The 20,444-nt window shown below is 40.5% G+C and overlaps 1 protein-coding gene across 2 annotated transcripts in view; it reads left to right on the top strand.

Moving 5' to 3' along the window:
- The window catches only part of NDUFS1 (NADH:ubiquinone oxidoreductase core subunit S1), a 31,966-nt gene extending 12,090 nt beyond the window's left edge, over window positions 1-19,876 (top strand). The window contains exons 9-19 of one of the 2 annotated variants that reach the window (XM_010352646.2): window positions 941-1,075; window positions 1,836-1,950; window positions 3,127-3,272; window positions 3,893-4,021; window positions 7,343-7,472; window positions 10,704-10,864; window positions 13,297-13,451; window positions 15,879-16,054; window positions 16,979-17,113; window positions 17,212-17,284; window positions 19,509-19,876. In XM_010352646.2, the coding sequence (XP_010350948.1) occupies window positions 941-1,075; window positions 1,836-1,950; window positions 3,127-3,272; window positions 3,893-4,021; window positions 7,343-7,472; window positions 10,704-10,864; window positions 13,297-13,451; window positions 15,879-16,054; window positions 16,979-17,113; window positions 17,212-17,284; window positions 19,509-19,600 (1,447 nt within the window). In that variant the 3' untranslated portion in view covers window positions 19,601-19,876. The remainder of the gene's footprint in view (window positions 1-940; window positions 1,076-1,835; window positions 1,951-3,126; window positions 3,273-3,892; window positions 4,022-7,342; window positions 7,473-10,703; window positions 10,865-13,296; window positions 13,452-15,878; window positions 16,055-16,978; window positions 17,114-17,211; window positions 17,285-19,508) is intronic. The other variant, XM_030916184.1, reaches the window with a different exon arrangement.
- The last annotated feature ends 568 nt before the right edge of the window (window positions 19,877-20,444 follow it).

The raw sequence follows: 20,444 nt of genomic DNA, 5'->3' as shown, positions 1-20,444 counted from the left end.
TTGGTTTCACCTGCACATGTGGCGGCCTCTGCTAGGAATGCTTGCCGCAATTACCACTACAAACTTAGGCAAGTAAAATCTTGGCTGTCCTCAGCTACAATGACCTCCAAAGCTTCACCTCCACAGACAAGTTTGCCTGTTGCTCCAGATTAAGTGAGTTGTCTCCGTCTGTACCAAAGAAGTTCTCGTCTTCACAGCCTGCCCCAGCCTCGAAGAAATTCCATTTTGAGGGGGTAGAGAGGAGCATAGGAGCAGCACTGAGCCCAGCCACCAGTTTTTCAGTGCATAAAAGCTTAACACATTCTTGTATGCATTTACATCTCTAAACTGCTGAAATGGTGGGTTTTGCCATTTTTGTCCAGCTTTACTTTTGCTTTTCAGTGGGAAGGTTTTTTGAGCTCCTTAATTTCTCATAGACAGAAATCCCGCCCCTCTTTTTGAATCATCCCAGATTTGGCTAGTTGGAGCCCCTTCAAACTAGCTTCTGTGTCAGATAATAGTTTTAAAGGCTTCCTTAATGTGCCAGGAATTTGTGTTCAAATATAGGTGTGCCAGGAGCAGTGGCTCATGCCTGTAATTCCAGCATTTTAGGAGGCCAAGGTGGAGGATTGCTTGAGACCAGGAGTTCAAGACCAGCCTGGTCAACATAATGAGACACTGCCTCTACAAAAAATTTTTAAAATGTGGTGAGAGGATAGTTTGAGCCCAGGAGTTCTGGGCTGCAGTGATCATGCCCCTCTAGCCTGGGCAACAGAGTGAGACCCCATGGCAAAAAAAAGTATGGGGGGTTCTTTTATTTAATTGCAATTCCTCTGAGCTTCATGTTTTAAAGTAATTCAGAAAGGGAATTAATTGTAAAAATTTGTTTTTGGTAAACCAGGTAACAGAAACTTTCTTTATTCTCAAAAGCACCATAGTAAACACCATATGTGTTTCTCAGAAAGACAGAATCCATTGATGTAATGGATGCAGTTGGAAGTAATATTGTGGTTAGCACAAGAACTGGAGAAGTGATGAGGATTTTGCCACGTATGCATGAGGACATCAATGAAGAATGGATCTCTGATAAAACCAGGTATATGCTATATTGTTTTCCTTAACTTTTGCAGTTTATTTAAAAGAAATTTTATGATAATTTTAAAGAATTATCTTTTATATTTGCAAATTAGTTACTGAATATAGACTACTGGAATCTGAGCTGCTTATGTAACATAATACTGACTTTAATAGTCCTAGGTCAATCCCTGGATATTGTGTTTACTTTGAGAAAGATATTTTTCCCTCCCACGTGGAGAAATTGAAGTAGATTGATACATTCTCAACTTATTTCAGTTTGTTCATTAGAGAAAAGAAGCTAGGCTGGGCGTGGTGACTCACACCTGTAATCCCAGCACTTTGGGAGGCCAAGGCGGGATGATTGCTTGAGAAAGAAGCTAAATAAATATAAGAGTTTGCACAATGTAATTTTGACAAAATATTTAGAGATACTCATGTTTTGTAAATAAAAATGATTTGCCTTTTTTAGCTGTCAGATTATTTTGTGTTGTAATTTTAAGATTGTTCAGTTAGCTAAAAGTATAAGAAATCAAACTTTTTTTGTATGTATTTAAGGGAAGAAATCAGACTTTCAGATGGTATTTTAGTTTTAGGTGAAGTTCTTAAAATCTATTAGTTCATCTCTAAAAATATCTAAAATAATTACTTGTATCTAGGTGTTTAGATATTTGACACTTTAACCAGTACTGTATTTAAATAACATTTCTCATTGATTTAACTTGAAAATTATAGTTACTTCTTTAGCAAGATTCCACAATCATGTAATTTCTGTTTTCTAGATTTGCCTATGATGGGCTAAAACGTCAAAGACTTACCGAGCCGATGATCAGAAATGAAAAAGGGCTTTTAACCTATACTTCTTGGGAGGATGCACTCTCTCGTGTAGCTGGAATGGTAAAAATTGAAATAAATAGTGTTAAATAGTGTTTGTGATTATCAAGAAACATCTTTGCCATGAAGAAGGAGGATGTATGTTTCTTCCCTTTTTTCCTTTTGCCAAGATTATGATTTAATCTTCCATTTTACAGACATCTGTTGAGGACATATGCTAGATATTATGCTAGATTAAGGGATATAAAGACCACGGACATGTCATTCCTGCATCTTAACAATTTTGTACTGAAGAAAGTTGCACAATTCAGCAATTATTGTATGCAGCTATGAGTAATTATATAGGGAGTAGTATGAGTGAGAGCATGTAGGAGGAATCCCTAACTAGGACAGGCATATCAAGATGACTTCCTTGGAGGTTGCAGTGAGCTGAGATCGCACCACTGCACTCCAGTCTGAGTGACACAGTGAGACTCCATCTCAAAAAAAAAAAAAGATGCCTTCCTACAGAAGGTGATTCTTAAAGAATCTGAGAATTAATATGAGCTTGCCAGAGTACGAGTGGAGGAAATAGTTTTCTTGTTAGAGAAAGACAACATAAAGCACTAGAGGGAAAGGCAGATACTTCAGAGGAGGTTGCATTTAAGGTAACTATAGTTCCACTTCAGACCTCATTTTGAAGTGCCTTTGTTCCTAAATATGAAACAGCTTCATTCCAAGCTGATGTTATTAGCTGTAGCCCCACATAACACCTCTGCAGCTTTTCACTTTAGATTGATTGATTAATTGTTGTACAACTTTTTTTTGTTTTTTTGAGATGGAATTTCGCTGTTGTTGCCCAGGCTGAAGTGCAGTGGCGTCATCTTGATCTTGGTCACTGCAGCCTCTGCCTCCTTGGTTCAAGCAGTTCTCCTGCCTCAGCCTCTACAGTAGCTGGGAATACAGGCGTATGCCACCACGCCCAGCTAATTTTTGTATTATTGGTAGAGACGGGGTTTCACCATGTTGGCCAGGCTGGTCTTGAACTCCTGACTGCAGGTGATCTCCCCACTTCGGCCTCCCAAAGTGCTGGGATTACAGGCATGAGCCACCGTGCCTGGCCGTGTTGTAAACCTTTTTAATCAGAAGTCTGTTAACTTTTTTTGTACTTGAAAACAATTACCGTTTTATTTTCTGAACATTTCATTGTGGTCTTTGCTGCATGTAGGTTTCTTGGTGATGCCCTTTTCATGTTTTTAGTTGCAGAGTTTTCAAGGCAAAGATGTGGCAGCAATTGCAGGTGGCTTGGTGGATGCTGAAGCCCTAGTAGCTCTCAAAGATTTGCTTAATAGAGTGGACTCTGACACCTTATGCACTGAAGAGGTCTTCCCCACTGCAGGAGCTGGGTGAGAAATATGAAGCTAGGATCTAGGCTTTCCTTTCTTCTTTTAGTTAGAAGTTATGTATAAAATGTGACAACCTGGATTCTCCAACATATCCCCCAGTTTATTTTCACGTATAGACCAAGATTAAACCAGAAATTGTAGGAAATAGAGGAATCCACTTATCACTAGGTATCTCAGGCCGGGCACAGTGGCTCACGCATGTAATCCCAGCACTCTGTGAGTCTGAGGCAGGCAGATCACCTGAGTGCAGGAGTTCGAGACCAGCCTGGCCAACATGGCGAAACCCCGTCTCTACTAAAAGTACAAAAAAAATTAGCCGGGCGTGGTGGTGTGCACCTGTAATCCCAGCTACTCGGGAGGCTGAGGCAGGAGAATCGCTTGAACCTGGGAGGTGGAGGTTGCAGTGAGCCAAGATCACACCACTGCATTCCACAGTAGGCGACAGAGTAAGACTCTGTCTAAAAAAATAAAAAAGTATCTGAAATGTTTATTTAATTTAGAAATACTTCATAAAATTTTTTTGTTTGGAAATGCAATGGGTTTGATGATAGAATATTTCATGGATTCTCTGTATGTATTAATTTTAAAGTAAATTCGCATTTTATATATTTTATTTCTAGCACAGATTTGCGTTCCAATTATCTTCTTAATACTACAATTGCTGGTGTGGAAGAGGCAGATGTTGTACTTCTGGTTGGTACAAATCCACGTTTTGAGGCACCACTGTTTAATGCTAGAATTCGAAAGAGGTTGGTAATAGTATTTATTCAAGGTTTAAAAATATTTACGTAATTTTTTTGTTTTATATGTGAAAAATGACATCTTCCTAATAGGTTAGTGGTAGTGAGACTCCAAAAGATAACTGGAAGACAATTTTTTTTTTTTTTTTTGGGAGGGGATGGAGTCTCACTCTGTCACCCAGGCTGGAAGTGCAGTGGCGTGATCTCGGCTCTGCAAGCTCCGCCTCGAGACGGGGTTTCACCATGTTAGCCAGGATGGTCTTGTTCTCCTGATCTCGTGATCCGCCCGCCTTGACCTCCCAAAGTGCTGGGATTACAGGTGTGAGCCACTGTACCCAGTCTTTTTTTTTTTTTTTTTTTAATTTTTAAAATTTTTTAGAGATGGTGCCTTGCCATGTTGCCAGGCTAGTCTCGAACTCCTGGGTTCAGGCCATCCTCCCACCTTGGCCTCCCGAAGTACTGGGATTATAGGCGTGAAGTGCCACGCCTAGTTTCTACGATTTCTAATAGGTCCGTTTTCTCCTCTCCTTACCAGTCTTTTAAATTTATTTTGTTAGCGTTTTATTTTGAAATAATTCAAGATGCTTGAAATGGTCTTTGTATACATTTTGTATATTGTTCACGTAGATTAACTGATGTTAACGTCTTGCCATGTTTGTATTATGATTCTCAGTGTCTGTGTGTATATATATAGTGTATGTGTGTGTGTGTGTACATATACTACATATGTATATATATAGATATGTGTGAATCTAATTTTCTGAATCATTTGGAAGTTTCTGGTGGACATGGTGCCCTTTTATACCTAAATTCTCAGTGTGGATTTCTTGAGAATAAGGAGCATTCTCTTAAATAATGAAGAAATTGCCGGGCGTGGTGGTTCAAGCCTCTAATCCCAGCCAGCACTTTGGGAGGCCGAGACGGGCGGATCACGAGGTCAGGAGCTCGAGACCATCCTGGCTAACATGATGAAACCCCGTCTCTACTAAAAAAAATACAAAAAACTAGGCGGGCGAGGTGGCAGGTGCCTATAGTCCCAGCTACTCGGGAGGCTGAGACAGGAGAATGGGAGGCGGAGGCAGAGCTTGCAGTGAGCTGAGATCTGGCCACTGCACTCCAGCCTGGGCGACAGAGCGAGGCTCCGTCTCAAAAAAAATAAAAAATAAAATAATGAAGAAATTTAGGCTGGGCGCAGTGGCTCACACCTGTAATCCCACGACTTGGGAGGTTGAGGCAGGCGGATCACCTGAGTTTGTGAGTTTGAGACCAACCTGACCAACATGGAGAAACCCATCTGTACTAAAAATACAAAATTAGCTGGGCGTGGTGGCACGTGCCTGTAATCCCAGCTGCTCAGGAGGCCAAGGCAGAAGAATTGCTTGAACCTGGGAGGCGAAAGTTGTGGTGAGCCAAGATCGCGCCATTGTACTCCAGCCTGGGCAACAAGAGCAAAACTCCATCTCAAAAAAAATAAATTTAATTTTTTCGGTTTTTGAGATCTCGATCTCTGGTCACTGCATCCTCTGCCTCCTGGGTTCAAGCAATTTTCCTGCCTCAGCTTCCCGAGTAGCTGGGAATACAGGCGTATGCCAACACGCTCAGCTAGTATTTGTATTAGGGGTCTTGCTCTGTCACAGAGGCTAAGGTATATTAGCATGATCGCAGCTCACTGCAGCCTTGACCTCCTGGGCTCAAATGATGCTCCCACCACAACCTCCTGAGTAGCTGAGACTGCAGGCATGCACCACCATGCCCAGCTAATTTTTTAAAATACCTTTTGTAGAGACGGGATCTGCCTATGTTGCCCAGGCTGGTCTTGAACTCCTGAGCTCAAGTGTTCCTCCTGCCTCGGCCTCTGAAAATGCTGGGAGTAATAGACATAAGCCACTGCATCCAGCCAGAAATTTAGTTTTGATACAGTATTATTTCATAAGTCACTGTTTATATTTAAATTTCTTTTTTTTTCATAATTTCTTTTATAGCAGTTTTTTTCTTTCCTCAGGATTCATTCTGGAGTCATATATTACAATTAGTTTTCATTTTTTTTATTAGTTTACAATTAGTTTCATAACTCTTCTTGTCCCTTTTTTGACTTTTTTCTTTTTTTTAAGAACACAAACCAGTTATTTTGTAGCATGCTGTCTTTTAAATTTACATCTTAGAGATAAAGAGGGTAGCCATATAGTTTTTGTCTGAACTAGGGGAGTGAAAGAGGGAATTAATAATTATATCAGGATAACAGGTAAAAAAAAAACAGCTCAGAGAAACCAGACTATATAGTCACTGCACTTACAACTTTTTGGAAGAACTGGAGCTATAGTTCCCTGCTGTAGAGAATAAATATGAATAACATAGTATATTTTCATGAATTATGAAAATGTTTAAATATCCTTAATGGATAATTAAGAGATAATTGACCTTGCCATGTAAATACTGCAAAATAAAAATTACAGATTAATTCTAAAATTAAAAATTTTTTTTAGGCTGGTGCAGTGGCTCACACCTATAATCCCAGCCTTTGGGAAGCTGAGGCAGGTGGATCATCTGAGGTCAGGAGTTCAAGACCAGCCTGGACAACATGGTGAAAGCCTGCCTTCCACTAAAAATACAAAAATTAGCTGGGCCTAGTGGCAGGCGCCTGTAATCCCAGCTACTCAGGAGGCTGAGACAGGAAAATGGCTTGAACTCGGGAGGCAGAGGTTTGCAGTGAGCTGAGATCACGCCACAGCACTCCAGCCTGGGCGACAGAGTGAGACTGTCTCTCTCAAAAAGAAAAATAAATAAATAAAAAATTTTATAGCTGGCCTAATAGCCTTTTTTTTTTTTTTTTTTTTTGAGACGGAGTTTTGCTCTTGTTGCCCAGGCTAGAGTGCAGTGGCCCAATCTCAGCTCACTGCAACCTCTGCCTCCTGGGTTCAAGCGATTCTCCTGCCTCAGCCTCCCAAGTAGCTGGGACTACAGGCATGCGCCACCACGCCCAGCTAATATTGTATTTTTAGAAGAGACAGGGTTTCACCATGTAGGTCAGGCTGGTTTCGAACTCCTGACCTCAAGTAATCCACCCGCCTCAGCCTCCTAAAGTGTTGGGATTACAGGTGTGAGCCACTGTGCCTGGTCTAGATAGCATTTCTACACAGCAAATTAATGCATTGAATTGCCTTGGCATGCATTTTTGCAACACTGTTTTGAAAGGTACATAGTAGATCATATCTGTTAAATGTATTGTCTGTGCTTTTAACATTTTGTAAACAGCTGTATCACTTAGGATTGATGAGACCAGTGACTGCTTAGCTTAGTTATTTACTTCTAAAAATGTTGTTTTTATTTCAGCTGGCTGCATAATGACTTAAAAGTGGCCCTTATAGGCAGTCCAGTGGACCTCACTTACAGCTATGACCACCTGGGAGACTCCCCCAAAATTCTTCAAGACATTGCTTCGGGAAGTCATCCATTTAGCCAGGTGCTCTCAACTTATATGTATCTACTCTTGTTGATTTTTAATTATTATTATTATTTAAACAACCGTTTTTGTAATAATCCTATGTGAGTATTAAAACGTACACCAGGCTGGGCGCAGTGGCTCACGCCTGTAATCCAGCGTTTTGGGAGTCCAAGGCAGGCGGATCACCTGAGGTCAGGAGTTCAAGACCAGACTGGGCAACACGGTGAAACCCTGTCTCTAGTAAAATACAGAAAAAAGTTAGCGGGGCGTGTTGGCATGCGCCTGTAATACCAGCTACTTGGGAGGCTGAAGCAGGAGAATTGCTTGAACCCAGGAGGCGGAGGTTGCAGTAAGCCAAGATCGCGCCACTGCACTTCAGCCTGGGCGACAAAGCGAGACTCTGTCCCACCCCCCAAAAAACTTATACCAATACAGAAAAGAACATGAGGAAGAAAGTGTAACATTACGTAAAATCCCACTACCCCAAAACAGGTATTGATAAAACATCATAATCATCTCTCCATTTATACAGAGAGCAAAGCAAGATGGCTGACTAGATAGTCAAACAAAAATGAGATCATACTGTACATACAGTTTTTATTTACCAGAGTTTAATTTTCTTGAAATTAGCTGAAAAGAAATCGAAGTAAAACTGGAAGAATTGTACTTTTAACTTCAATTAAATCTTTCTTCACTACAAAAGGAGTTATTCCTTAAGATTTTACCAGTCCTGCTGGGCACGGTGCCTCAAGCCTGTAATCCCAGCACTTTGGGAGGCCGAGACGGGCGGATCACGAGGTCAGGAGATCGAGACCATCCTGGCTAACACGGTGAAACCCCGTTTCTACTAAAAATACAAAAAATTAGCCGGGCGAGGTGGCGGGCGCCTGTAGTCCCAGCTACTCGGGAGGCTGAGGCAGGAGAATGGCGTGAACTCGGGAGGCAGAGCTTGCAGTGAGCTAAGATCGTGCCACTGCACTCCAGCCCGGACGACTGAGCGAGACTGTGTCTCAGAAAAAAAAAAGAACTCTTGATGTGGTGGCTCACACCTGTAATCCCAGCACTTTGGGAGCCCAAGGCAAGCAAATCACCTGAAGTCAGGAGCAAGACCAGCCTGGGCAACATGGTGAAACCCTGTCTCTACTAAAAAATACAAAAAAAAAAGAAAAACAACTAGCTGGGCATGGTGGCATGTGCCAGTAATCCCAGCTACTCGGGAAGCTGAGGCAAAATAATAGCTTGAACCTGGGAGGTGGAGGCTACAGTGAACTGAGATCATGCCACTGTGCTCCAGCCTGGGCAACAGAGTAAGTCCCTGTCTGAAAAGAAAAAAAAAAAGAACTCTTAATAATGCAGATGTCGAATCTTCTTTTCTATATATATATTTTTAAGGTCTCACTCTATTGCCCAGGCTGCAGTGCAATGGCAGAATTGTAGCTGACTAGCCTCAAACTCCTGGGCTTAAGCAGTCCTCCCACCTAAGCCTCCCCTGTAGCTGGGTCTGCATGCCTACACCACTGTGCCCAGCTAATTTTTATATTTTTTTGTATAGATGGGGCTCATTGTGATGCCCGGTCTGGCCTCAAACTCCTGGCCTCAAGCGATTCTCCCACCTCAGCCTCCTAAAGTGTTAGGATTACAAGCATGAGCCAACCTTGCCTGGCTTTTCATATCTGTGTTTTTTTCCTTTTTCCATTTATTTGTATCCTGTACCCTGTCTTTTCTGTCCCTGTATTTAATCATGTTTTCTTTCTTTTCCTTTCTTTTTGTTTTTTGTTTTTGAGATGGTCTGGCTATTACCCATGCTGGAGTGCAATGGTGCTGTCTTGGCTCACTGCAGCCGCTGCTGGGACCACAGGTGCGCACCACCATGCCTGGCCAATTTTTTGTAGAGACGAGGTTTTGCCACGTTGCCCAGGCTGCAATTGAACCCGTGGACTCAAGTCATCCACCCACTTTGTCCTCCCAAAGTGTTGCGATTACAGGCGTGAGCCATTGCACCTGGCTTATTTAGTTTTTTATTGTTTCCGGAATGGTATTTATCTCTATTGCTTGTTTCTCTTCCAGTTCTTTCCTGAATTCGGTGATGAAAATCTCCTTACGATATAATACTCTCTCTAGTGTTGCTTCTTTGAGTTTTTAAGTGAGAAAGAGTGTGTTGTTTTTCAGTGTCTTTGAGACTATTAAAAACTATTTCTCTCAACTATTCACATTTCCTTGGCAAGTTCCTATTAATGTATTCCTCTTTATAATATCTCAGCATAATTTCCATGCTGATTCTTTGTGGCCAGCTATTTATTGAAGAGTGACACAAAGGAGGAGTGGGAAAATGAGATGTGTATTCTATAACTCTACACGTTTTGTTTTGTTTTGTTTTTGAGACAGAGTCGCACTCTGTTGCCCAGGCTGGAGCACAGTGGCACAATCTTGGCTCGCTACAGCCTCCACCTCCCAGGTTCAAGCAATTCTCGTGCCTCAGCCTTCTGAGTAGCTGGGGCTACAGGTACATACCACCGCACCCGGTAAATTTTTTTGTATTTTTAGTAGAGACGGGGTTTCGCCATGTTGGCCAGGCTGGTCTCAAACTCCTGTCCTCAAGTGATCCACCTACCTCAGCCTCCCAAAGTGTTGGGATTACAGGCGTGAGCCACCGCGCCCAACCTGTAACTTTACATCTTATTTGCCATCTTCTGTGAAATCTGTAGTTTCCTTTACTCTTGGGATGCATTCTCCCAGTTTTTGTCGTTCAGTGTTACTATGGTTTAAAACAAAGCCTTAAAATTGTAGGTATTTAACATTGTGCTCTAGTGATCATTGCTTTCCCTGTCTCCTCCTCCTCCCTGTCTATGGCATGGTAAGTAGATGGAAGATAGTAGACGTGATATTAAGCATGGTTTTTCCTATTCTTTAATACCATCTGAATCTCTGAAGAGAAGTTCCCCAATTTTTCTGGGACCTGCCCATAGTTATTCTGACCACAGGATAATTTGCTAAGCTTTTTATCTTGAATAATTACTTTTAGAAAACGTGTCTTAGCTGATACTCAGGCATTTCACAGTAGCATTGGCAAGATGCTTTGGATTAAACTAAATCTGGTTATATATGTGTGTCTGTATGTTGGGCTAGCAAATTGAAAACATTCATGTTAGACCTAATAATTGGGACAACGTGTATTGTTGAGGCAAATGTGGTTAGGTGTTCAGCTTACTTGTAATATTTTAAAATCAAAGTTTTTTTTTTTTTTAATAGGTCCTAAAGGAAGCTAAAAAACCAATGGTGGTTTTAGGCAGTTCTGCACTCCAAAGAAATGATGGAGCAGCAATTCTTGCAGCTGTCTCTAGCATTGCACAAAAGATTCGGATGACTAGTGGTGTTACTGGCGATTGGAAAGTTATGAATATCCTTCATAGGTTTGTTGAGTAATTGCTTTATATACTATAAATTCAAGTAATTTTGTGTATATGTATGTGTTCCTGATACACTGTTAAATTTAATTTACAAACAACATTTAGCAACATTATCCCAGTTACACATGTGAAATATAGACCTTTACTCTGTGTGAGAGGAGCCCAAGATAATAAGGAATATTAAAAATATTTGAAATAGTAAGTGTTGAGAAAAAAGGAAGTACTAAAAAATTGTTATATTAGTTATACTTTGGTTCAAAAATTGCAACAAGTTCTTTAATTAAATGATAAAAATGTAAGCTAATATGAGAATTCAGCTGAAGGATTTCTTTCTCTTTTTTTTCTTTTTAATTATTTGTTTTTTTTGTTTTGAGACAGGGTCTCAGTGCAGTGGCGTAATCACAGTCCACTGTAGCCCTGACTTCCTGAGCTCCAGTGATCCTCCCACCCCTGCCTCCCAAGTATTAAATGGCTAAAACTACAGGTGCATGCTGCATGTCCAGCTGATTTTTTGTTTTTGTAGAGATGAGGTCTCACTATGTTGCCTAGGTTGATCTCAAACTCCTGGGCTCAGGCGCTCCTTCCGCCTCAGCCTCCCAAACTGCTGGGATTATAAGTATGAGGCACTGCACCTGGCCTTTATTTCTAACCACATCATTAATGCAGGTTTAATTTAGGTAAGTTGAAAAGAGACAAACGTGCAGAAATGGAGCTGATCCTTATTCTACAATGTGTAGATAATTATTATTGCTATTTTCATTCATTTTCTTCTAGTTTTTCTTTTTTACCCTATGTAATATTTTATTTTATTTTTTTGAGATCAGAGTCTCACTCTGTTGCCCAGGCTGAAGTACTGTGGCACGATCTTGGCTCACTGCAGCCTCCACCTCCCAGGTTCAAGTGATCCTCCTGCCTCAGCTTCCCAAGTAGCTGGGACTATTGGCACGTGCCACCACACCTGGCTAATTTTTTTATTGTATTATTATTATTATTTTTGAGATGGAGTATTGCTCTGTCACCCAGGCTGGAGTGCAATGGCACGATCTCGGCTCACTGCAACCTCTACCTCCCAAGTTCAAGCAATTCTCCTGCCTTAGCCTCCTGAGTATCTGGGACTACAGGCGCGTGCCACTATGCCAGGCTAATTTTTTGTATTTTTAATAGAGATGGGGTTTCACCATGTTCGCCAGGCTGGTCTCAAACTCCTGACCTCAGGTGAACGCCGCCCCCCTTGGCCTCTCACAGTGCTAGGATTACAGATATGAGCCACTGCGCCTAGCAGCTATGTAATATTTTTTAGTTACATAGGTGAAATTATACTGTGAATACAATTTTGTATCCTGGTTTTAATAGGTTTTCGTTGCCAAATAAGAATTTCCTACTATGGTCAGAAGTTTTTTTCTAGAAATTGTTTGTAAATAAAAAACGATAATAGCTGATTGATATCATTAATATACTAGAAAATTTTTTAGCCATTTTCTTCTTTTTAACATGTATGTTGATGGTAGTTTTTAACTTCTTAAATAATACAGTGATACACAGATACCTTTGCACTTGAAATTATCTTCATAGGAAATATTTCTAAAAGTAAAACTGTTGGGGCACACAGGATAACCATTCCTGAGCCTTTCAAAGCATGCTTCCAACTTGTTTTAGGTCTTCAGAATGGCTACTATTTCTAGATAGTTAACAAATAGCAAGCTATACCAAAACAACAATCCTGCTATTCAAAGTATATTTATTCCAGACCTCTTCTTTAAAAAATTATTTTCTGCTTATAAGAGTAATGTATATTCATAGGCCGGGCACGGTGGCTCAAGCCTGTAATCCCAGCACTTTGGGAGGCCGAGACGGGTGGATCACGAGGTCAGGAGATCGAGACCATCCTGGCTAACACGGTGAAACCCCGTCTCTACTAAAAATACAAACAATTAGCCGGGTGAGGTGGTGGCGCCTGTAGTCCCAGCTACTAGGGAGGCTGAGGCAGGAGAATGGCGTGAACCCAGGAGGCGGAGCTTGCAGTGAGCTGAGATCCGGCCACTGCACTCCAGCCTGGGCGACAGAGCAAGACTCCGTCTCAAAAAAAATAAATAAATAAAAGAGTTCAAGACCAGCCTGGCCAACATGGTGAAACCCCATTCTCCACTGAAAATATAAAAATTAGCTGGGCATGGTGGCACGTGCCTGTAGTCTCAGCTCCTTGGGAGTGTGAGGAAGGAGAATCACTTGAATCCAGGAGGCAGAGGTTACAGTGAGCCAAGATCATGCCACTGCACTCCAGCCTGGGCAACAAAGTGAGACTCTCTCCGATAAAAAAATAAATAAATAAAATGGGTTTTTTGACATTGTTGAAAGGAAATTATTCCAAGAATCACATTTCATTTTTTACATTGAAAACACTGCAGTTATGGTAAAATTCCGTAATGGTTTTGCAGGATTGCAAGTCAAGTAGCTGCTTTGGACCTTGGCTATAAACCTGGGGTGGAAGCAATTCGGAAGAACCCTCCCAAAGTGCTGTTTCTCCTGGGAGCAGATGGAGGTTGTATCACACGACAGGATTTGCCAAAGGATTGTTTCATTATTTATCAAGGTAAGTATCACCTGTGACACTGGAAACAAAAGAGGATAGTACATTGTGTGTGTTAGAAACCATTTAGTAATATATTTAGTGAATTGAATGTTTTCCATTTGAGAATTTTGTCTCCCCCTACTCCCCCTTCTTTTTTTTTTTTTAAACAAACTGCAAGTGTTATTAGTTACATAATTGATACTGCTTTTAAGAATTATTACCTGCTGGGTGCAGTGGCTCATACCTGTAATCCCAGCACCTTGGGAGGCCAAGGTGAGTGGATCACCTGAGGTCAGGAGTTCAATACCAGCCTGACCAACATGGTAAAACTGTGTCTCTACTAAAAATATAAAAATTAGCCGAGCGTGGTGGCAGGCGCCTATAATCCCAGCTACTTGGGAGGCTGAGACAGGAGAACTGCTTGAACCTGGGAGGCAGAGATTGCAGTGAGCCAAGATTGTGCCATTGTACTCTGGCCTAGGCAATAAGAGTGACACTCCCTCTCAAAAAAAAAAAAAAAGTTAAACCAAAATATATGAACTGAATCCTGTTCCTTGGGTGCCGTGGCTCATGCTGTAATCCCAGCACTTTGCGAGGTTGAGGCAGGAGGATTCGTTGAGCCTAGGAGTTCTAGACCAGTCTGGGCAACATAGGGAGACCCTGTTTCTATAAAAAATTAAAAATTAGCTAGGCGTGATGCTGCATGTCTATGATTCCAGCTACTTAGGAGGTTGAGGTGGGATGATCACTTGAGCTCAGCAGGTTGAGGCTGCAGTGAGCCATGATCACGCCACTGTGCTCCAGCCTGGGTGACAGAGAAATAAAAAAATGTTATTTTTAATACAAATAATAACATAAACAAACTAAAATCCTGTTTTTAGTCCGTTAAGAAATAATCATTGATGACAATTTTGATAAGTGTACTTCATAACATCTTCATACGCATACACAGATGTGCACAAATTAAACTATATATTATTCGACAACTTTCTTACATTTGATTCAAATGTTTCTAAAGGTCTTCTTTTCTGAATACCTTCTTTCTTTCTTTTTTTTTTTTTTTGAGACGGAGTCTCGCTCTGTCACCCAAGCTGGAGTGCACTGGCCAGATCTCAGCTCACTGCAAGCTCCGCCTCCCGGGTTCACGCCATTCTCCTGCCTCAGCCTCCCCGAGTAGCTGGGACTACAGGCGACCGCCACCTCGCCTGGCTAGTTTTTTGTATTTTTTAGTAGAGGCGGGGTTTCACGGTGTTAGCCAGGATGGTCTCGATCTCCTGACCTTGTGATCCGCCCGCCTCGGCCTCCCAAAGTGCTGGGATTACAGGCTTGAGCCACCGCGCCTGGCCCTGAATACCTTCTTTCTTCTGCTAGTTGTTATTAATGGGTGGTAGTGTTTCCAAATTTTTCTGTAATTTTTTATGCCTTTTTCAGTATTACTGTCATATTCCTGTCTTTGCATCCTCCCCCATTTCAGTCTACTTTACCAAATTTCACAAACTGGTGTATCTGAGCAGTTCTACTTTGCAAGCATTTCTACTTTGTAAGCATCAGTATACTTATTTGCCTATTTTATATGTGTATATATTATACATGTTTGTATTTGCGTAAAATAGTCTGAGAAGATACTTTTTTTTCTTTTTAAAAGAATTTTTTTTGAGACAGAGTCTCACTCTGTCGCCCAGGCTGGAGTGCAGTGGCGTGATCTCAGCTCACTACAGCTTCTGCCTCACGGGTTCAAATGATTCTCATGCCTCAGCCTCTTGAATAGCTGGGATTGCAGGCTCACACCACCTCATTGGGCTAATTTTTTTGTATTTTTAGTAGAGATGGGGTTTCACCATGTTGGCCAGGCTGGTCACAAACTCCTGGCCTCAAGTCATCTGCCCGCCTTGGCCTCCCAAAGTGCTGGGATCACAGGCATGAGCCACTGCGCCTGGCCCCCAAATGCTTTAACAATAATTTTCTTTGGGGCTCTTGCCTGTAATCCCAGCACTTTGGGAGACTGAGGCGGGCGGATCACGAGGTCAGGAGATCAAGACCATCCTGGTTAACATGGTGAAACCCCATCTCTACTAAAAATACAAAAAATTAGCTGGACGTGGTGGCAGGCACCTGTTGTAGTCCCAGCTACTCGGGAGGCTGAGGCAGGAGAATGGCGTGAACCCAGGACGTGGAGCTTGCAGCACGCTGAGATTGCACTACTGCACTCCAGCCTGGGCCACAGAGCGAGACTTCATCTCAAAATAATAATAATAATTTTCTTTGGGAAGGGAGTTGAATTAGGGGGTGAGGTGGGCTTTAATTTTTTATTACTTCACTACTGCGTTATTTTAGTTTTAAAAACTTTTGTGACTTTACAAAATGGGATTTAAAATGATATATATTCATGTACAGTAGAAAATCAGTTTTTAATAAAGTTTTGGTTTGCCATTTTCCATCTTTGTACAGGACATCATGGTGATGTTGGGGCTCCCATAGCTGATGTTATTCTCCCAGGAGCTGCTTACACAGAGAAGTCTGCTACATATGTCAATACTGAGGGTAGAGCTCAGCAGACTAAGGTAGCAGTGACACCTCCTGGCTTGGCAAGAGAAGACTGGAAAATTATAAGAGCACTCTCTGAGGTATAATTTCTGAGTCATTTCTTAGTGATGCTACTAAAGGATATTTGATATTTTAGCCTGTTAGAATGATTTTCAAAGTCAAGGAAGATGCCAAACTGAAATGCAGAGATGATTTGAATAATTTCTATAGGAAACATGTATTCAGAAACAGGAATTCAAGGTTACAGTGAGCTCTCATTGCATCGCTGCACTCCAGCCTGAGGGACAGAGTAGGACCCTGTCTCTTAAAAAATAAAGGAATTTGAAATTGGTGCCTTTATTTTATTTTATTTTATTTATTTTTGAGACAGTTTTCCTCTATTGCCCAGACTGGAGTGCAGTGGCGTGATCTCGGCTTACTGCAACCTCCACCTCCCGGTATCAAGCGATTCTTGTGCCTCAACTTCCCGAGTAACTGGAATTACAGGCGTGTACAACCAAGCCCTGCTAATTTTTGTATTTTTAGTAGAGATGGGGTTTCGCCATGTTGGGCAGGCTGGCCTCAAGCAGTCCTCCCACCTTGGTCTCCCAAAGTGCTGGGATTACAGGTGTGAACCACTGCACCTGGCCTGAAATTGTTGCTTTTATTGTTGAAAATTGTTGACTTGTCTTTTGCCTGAAAATATGTCTGTTAGTTCTTTATTGATGTAAAAGTAAGCATCCTGACTTCTAAAATAATAATACATCGTAAACTTTGTGTATTGTTAATAACAGGTTAGCAGAAACATTTGGATTTAGCATAGCATTGTCTCTTTAATCATTTCATAGAGTCACTAATTTGTGTTCCCTGTTTAACTGCTTCCTTCATAAATGTATGTCTATTAATGGACACCAATAGGTTTTTCAGTAGTGCTGCATTATTTCACCATAGTTAGAGTTATCTATTATTTGACATTTTTAAGTATTAAAGCTTTTTGTTGTTTTTGGGGACCTGACATGTTGTAGATTGCTGGAATAACTCTTCCATATGATACTCTGGATCAAGTAAGGAACAGATTGGAAGAAGTCTCTCCTAATCTTGTTCGATATGATGATGTCGAAGGGGCTAATTACTTCCAGCAAGCAAATGAGCTCTCAAAGGTAACAGCTTGCCTATGAGTAGTTTTCATAGTGTTGTGTCTACTGGTGTAACAGTACTTGTTTTCCATATTATTGTTGATCTCTTGTTTTTTGTGCAGCTAGTGAACCAGCAGCTTCTTGCTGACCCACTTGTTCCACCTCAGCTAACTATAAAAGACTTCTACATGACAGGTATGTAATTGTCAACATGATTGTGCCAAATATGAAAGGTAAGGAGTAATCAGATCACCTCATATGGTGTTATAATTCTAATTTGTGATTGATAGTGTTTGCAATTCTTAATCTTTGAAGGTTTTCAAACATTGGAACTAACGTAAGCATGTTTTCTGATTCTACTCTAGTTTTTTTGTTTCTGAAATGTAAGCAAAGTTTGAAAATCCAAACAATTAATAGATTTTAAATATAAAATTTTGCTGTTGTAAGGAAAGTCACTGTGTAGCAATTTAGGGTGAATTTTCCAAAGTGGCAAATACCTGAAGGTTTTTCGGAGAATTATAGGTGGAAGAATCAAAACATTTAATGTGAAACATGTTAAACACTGCTCCTGATGTAAAGTGTTAGGAATGTTTTTAAGGAACGCAGACAAACTGAAACTTGTTTATTGCAGATTCTTAGAACAGTTGATACAGCATCTAGGCTATGAGGTATTTAATAGTTGATAGATTATTTTAACTAATTTTCTGAAAGCACATAGAACTCTTTTAATGTTTTTATAGAGTTTGTATCTAAGAATTTTTAATAGGTATTTTAGTTAGATAATAAAGATTACCTTCATTGTAAAATAATAGCTATGCTCAAAAGCACAACGAAAAATCACTTCTACAATACTTATCTGCGAACTTATGAACACAAAGAAGGAAATAACAGACACTGTAGTCAACATGAAGGTGGAGAGTGGGAGGAGGGAGAGGTGCAGAAAAGATAAGTCTTGGGTACTGGGCTTAATTCCTCGGTGATGAAATATTCTGTACAACAAATCCCTGTGACATGAGTTTACCAGTGTAAAAAACCTTCACATGTACCCCTGAACCTAAAAGCTTAAAAAAAAAAAAAAAGTCACTACGTTCCCACTATCAAGAAATAACTATAATTTTTTTAACATTTTAGTCACTCTTCCTCCAGGGACATACATATACATTATATACATATAATAGCATATTAATAATTATATATTGTTATTTATATGTAATAGTATATACGTGAACGTGTGTGTGTGTGTATGTATAATTTTTGAGATGACATTTTATTCTGTCACCCAGGCTGGAGATCAGTGGGGCAATCTTGGCTCACTGCAACTGTTGCCTCCTGGGCTGAAGCGATCCTCCCACCTCAGCCTCCTGAGTAGCTAGGACTATAGGCACATACCACCACATCCAGCTAATTTTTGTATTTTTTGTAGAGACAGGGTTTCGCCATGTTACCCAGGCAGATCTCAAACTCCTGGACTCAAGCAATCCGCCCACCTCAGCCTCCCAAAGTGCTGGGACAACAGGCGTGAGCCACCACCCCTGGCCTATATATTTTTTATTTAAACAAAAAGTGAGATTAGGCCAGGTGCAGTGGCTCATGCCTGTAATTCCAGCATTTTGGGAGGCTGATGGGGGCAGATGGCTTGAATCCAGGAGTTTCAGACCAGCCTGGGAGTGAGATTATTCACTTGGGGGCTCAGGTTGATAACTTTATTGAAATATAATTCACATACCTAAAATTTACTCATGAAGTGCACAATTCAATGTATTTTAGTGTATATGCTGTTTTGTAACCTTTTTTCAATTATAGTATTGTACACATTTTTCCTATATTTATTTTATTTATTTATTTTTTATTTTTTTGAGACAGAGTCTTGCTGTGTCACCCAGGGTGGAGTGCAGTGGTACGATCTCGGCTCACTGCAAGCTCCGCCTCCCGAGTTCACGCCATTCTCATGCCTCAGCCTCCCAAGTAGCTGGGACTATAGGCGCCCACCACCACGCCCGGCAAATTTTTTGTATTTTTAGTAGAGATGGGGTTTCACCGTGTTAGCCAGGATGGTCTCGATCTCCTTACCTCGTGATCTGCCCGCCTCGGCCTCCCAAAGTGCTGGGATTACAGGCGTGAGCCACCACGCCCGGCCCTTCCTATGTTTTTAATACTTTTTAATAAGTTTTTAATGGCTGCATACTGGTGCACTGTCTAGCTGTTCTATAGTTATTTGATTGTTTCCAAGGATAGTTATTGAAAGCATTTGGCCAGTAAGGTGTTTATCATTGGAATCTGTTGGTTACATATAATTATATATACTTGCATAAGGCCTTATAATCTTTTTTTCCTCCTGAATATGTGCAGCATTAAAGTTTTAGTATGTGCCTTTTAAAAAGTTGTATTATCAAAATGACATTTTATTAATATCTTTCAGATTCAATTAGCAGAGCCTCACAGACAATGGCCAAATGTGTCAAAGCTGTCACAGAGGGTGCCCAGGCAGTGGAGGAACCATCCGTATGCTGAAGCATCTACTAGGATCCCAGTTTTGCCGCAGATAATTAATGAACAACTATAGTGCAGTGATCCTTTACAGGTTTATTTCTTTGTAAAGAAAAAAAATTCTGAATCATGTAATATTTAAGGTTATACTATGCCTATTTGAAAATGATATTAGTTATCAACTTTGCAGTTTGAAAAACATGTATTGTGTGTAAAGGTTAAATAATAAAACTTTATGCAGATGTTCTTAAAAGCATTGATAACCTTTGTGATGCATATAAAGAAATCCTTGAAGTATGAGTTGTTGACTTATCTTTGTAAATAATTTATGTCTATAAAATGGATGAAATGAAAAGAGTTCCAGTTAAAACCCACTTTTTTCTAGTGCTAAAGAAAAGATTTAAGCTCTTTGCCAAGCTGGGTAAATAGGGAAAAATATATACTCATGCTCAGACATGTATCTGGGATAATTATAATAAATAATAATAGTAACAATGGCTAATGATAATTTAGCTTTATTATGTGTGTTGAGCACTCTGGTTTTACACGTATTATCTTCTTTTGTTCTTGCTACAACCATGTGAGATAGTAATATTATCTCATTTTTCTGATGAAGATTGAAGCCTAGGTATATTAAATAGCTTGCCCAAGGCCATGCAGCAAAAGTCACTGACTGAAACCTACTTCTTATTTACTCCAAAGTCTGTTGTTCTTAACTGCAGCATATCATTTCCTCTCATTAATATTGATTCTATAGGTTGTTACTTCTAAAAATTAGTATTGAGTTTAATGGTGAACACATTTTTCTATTTTCTCTTGAATCTGCTTTTGTAATGTCATGGTGATTTATGTAGCTTCTTTTTTGTAT

Source organism: Rhinopithecus roxellana, chromosome 14, assembly GCF_007565055.1.
Source record: "Rhinopithecus roxellana isolate Shanxi Qingling chromosome 14, ASM756505v1, whole genome shotgun sequence".
Classification (NCBI taxonomy): Eukaryota; Metazoa; Chordata; class Mammalia; order Primates; family Cercopithecidae; genus Rhinopithecus; species Rhinopithecus roxellana.
Note: the sequence above shows the minus strand (reverse complement) of the source record. Positions and strands in the feature narration are given on the sequence as shown.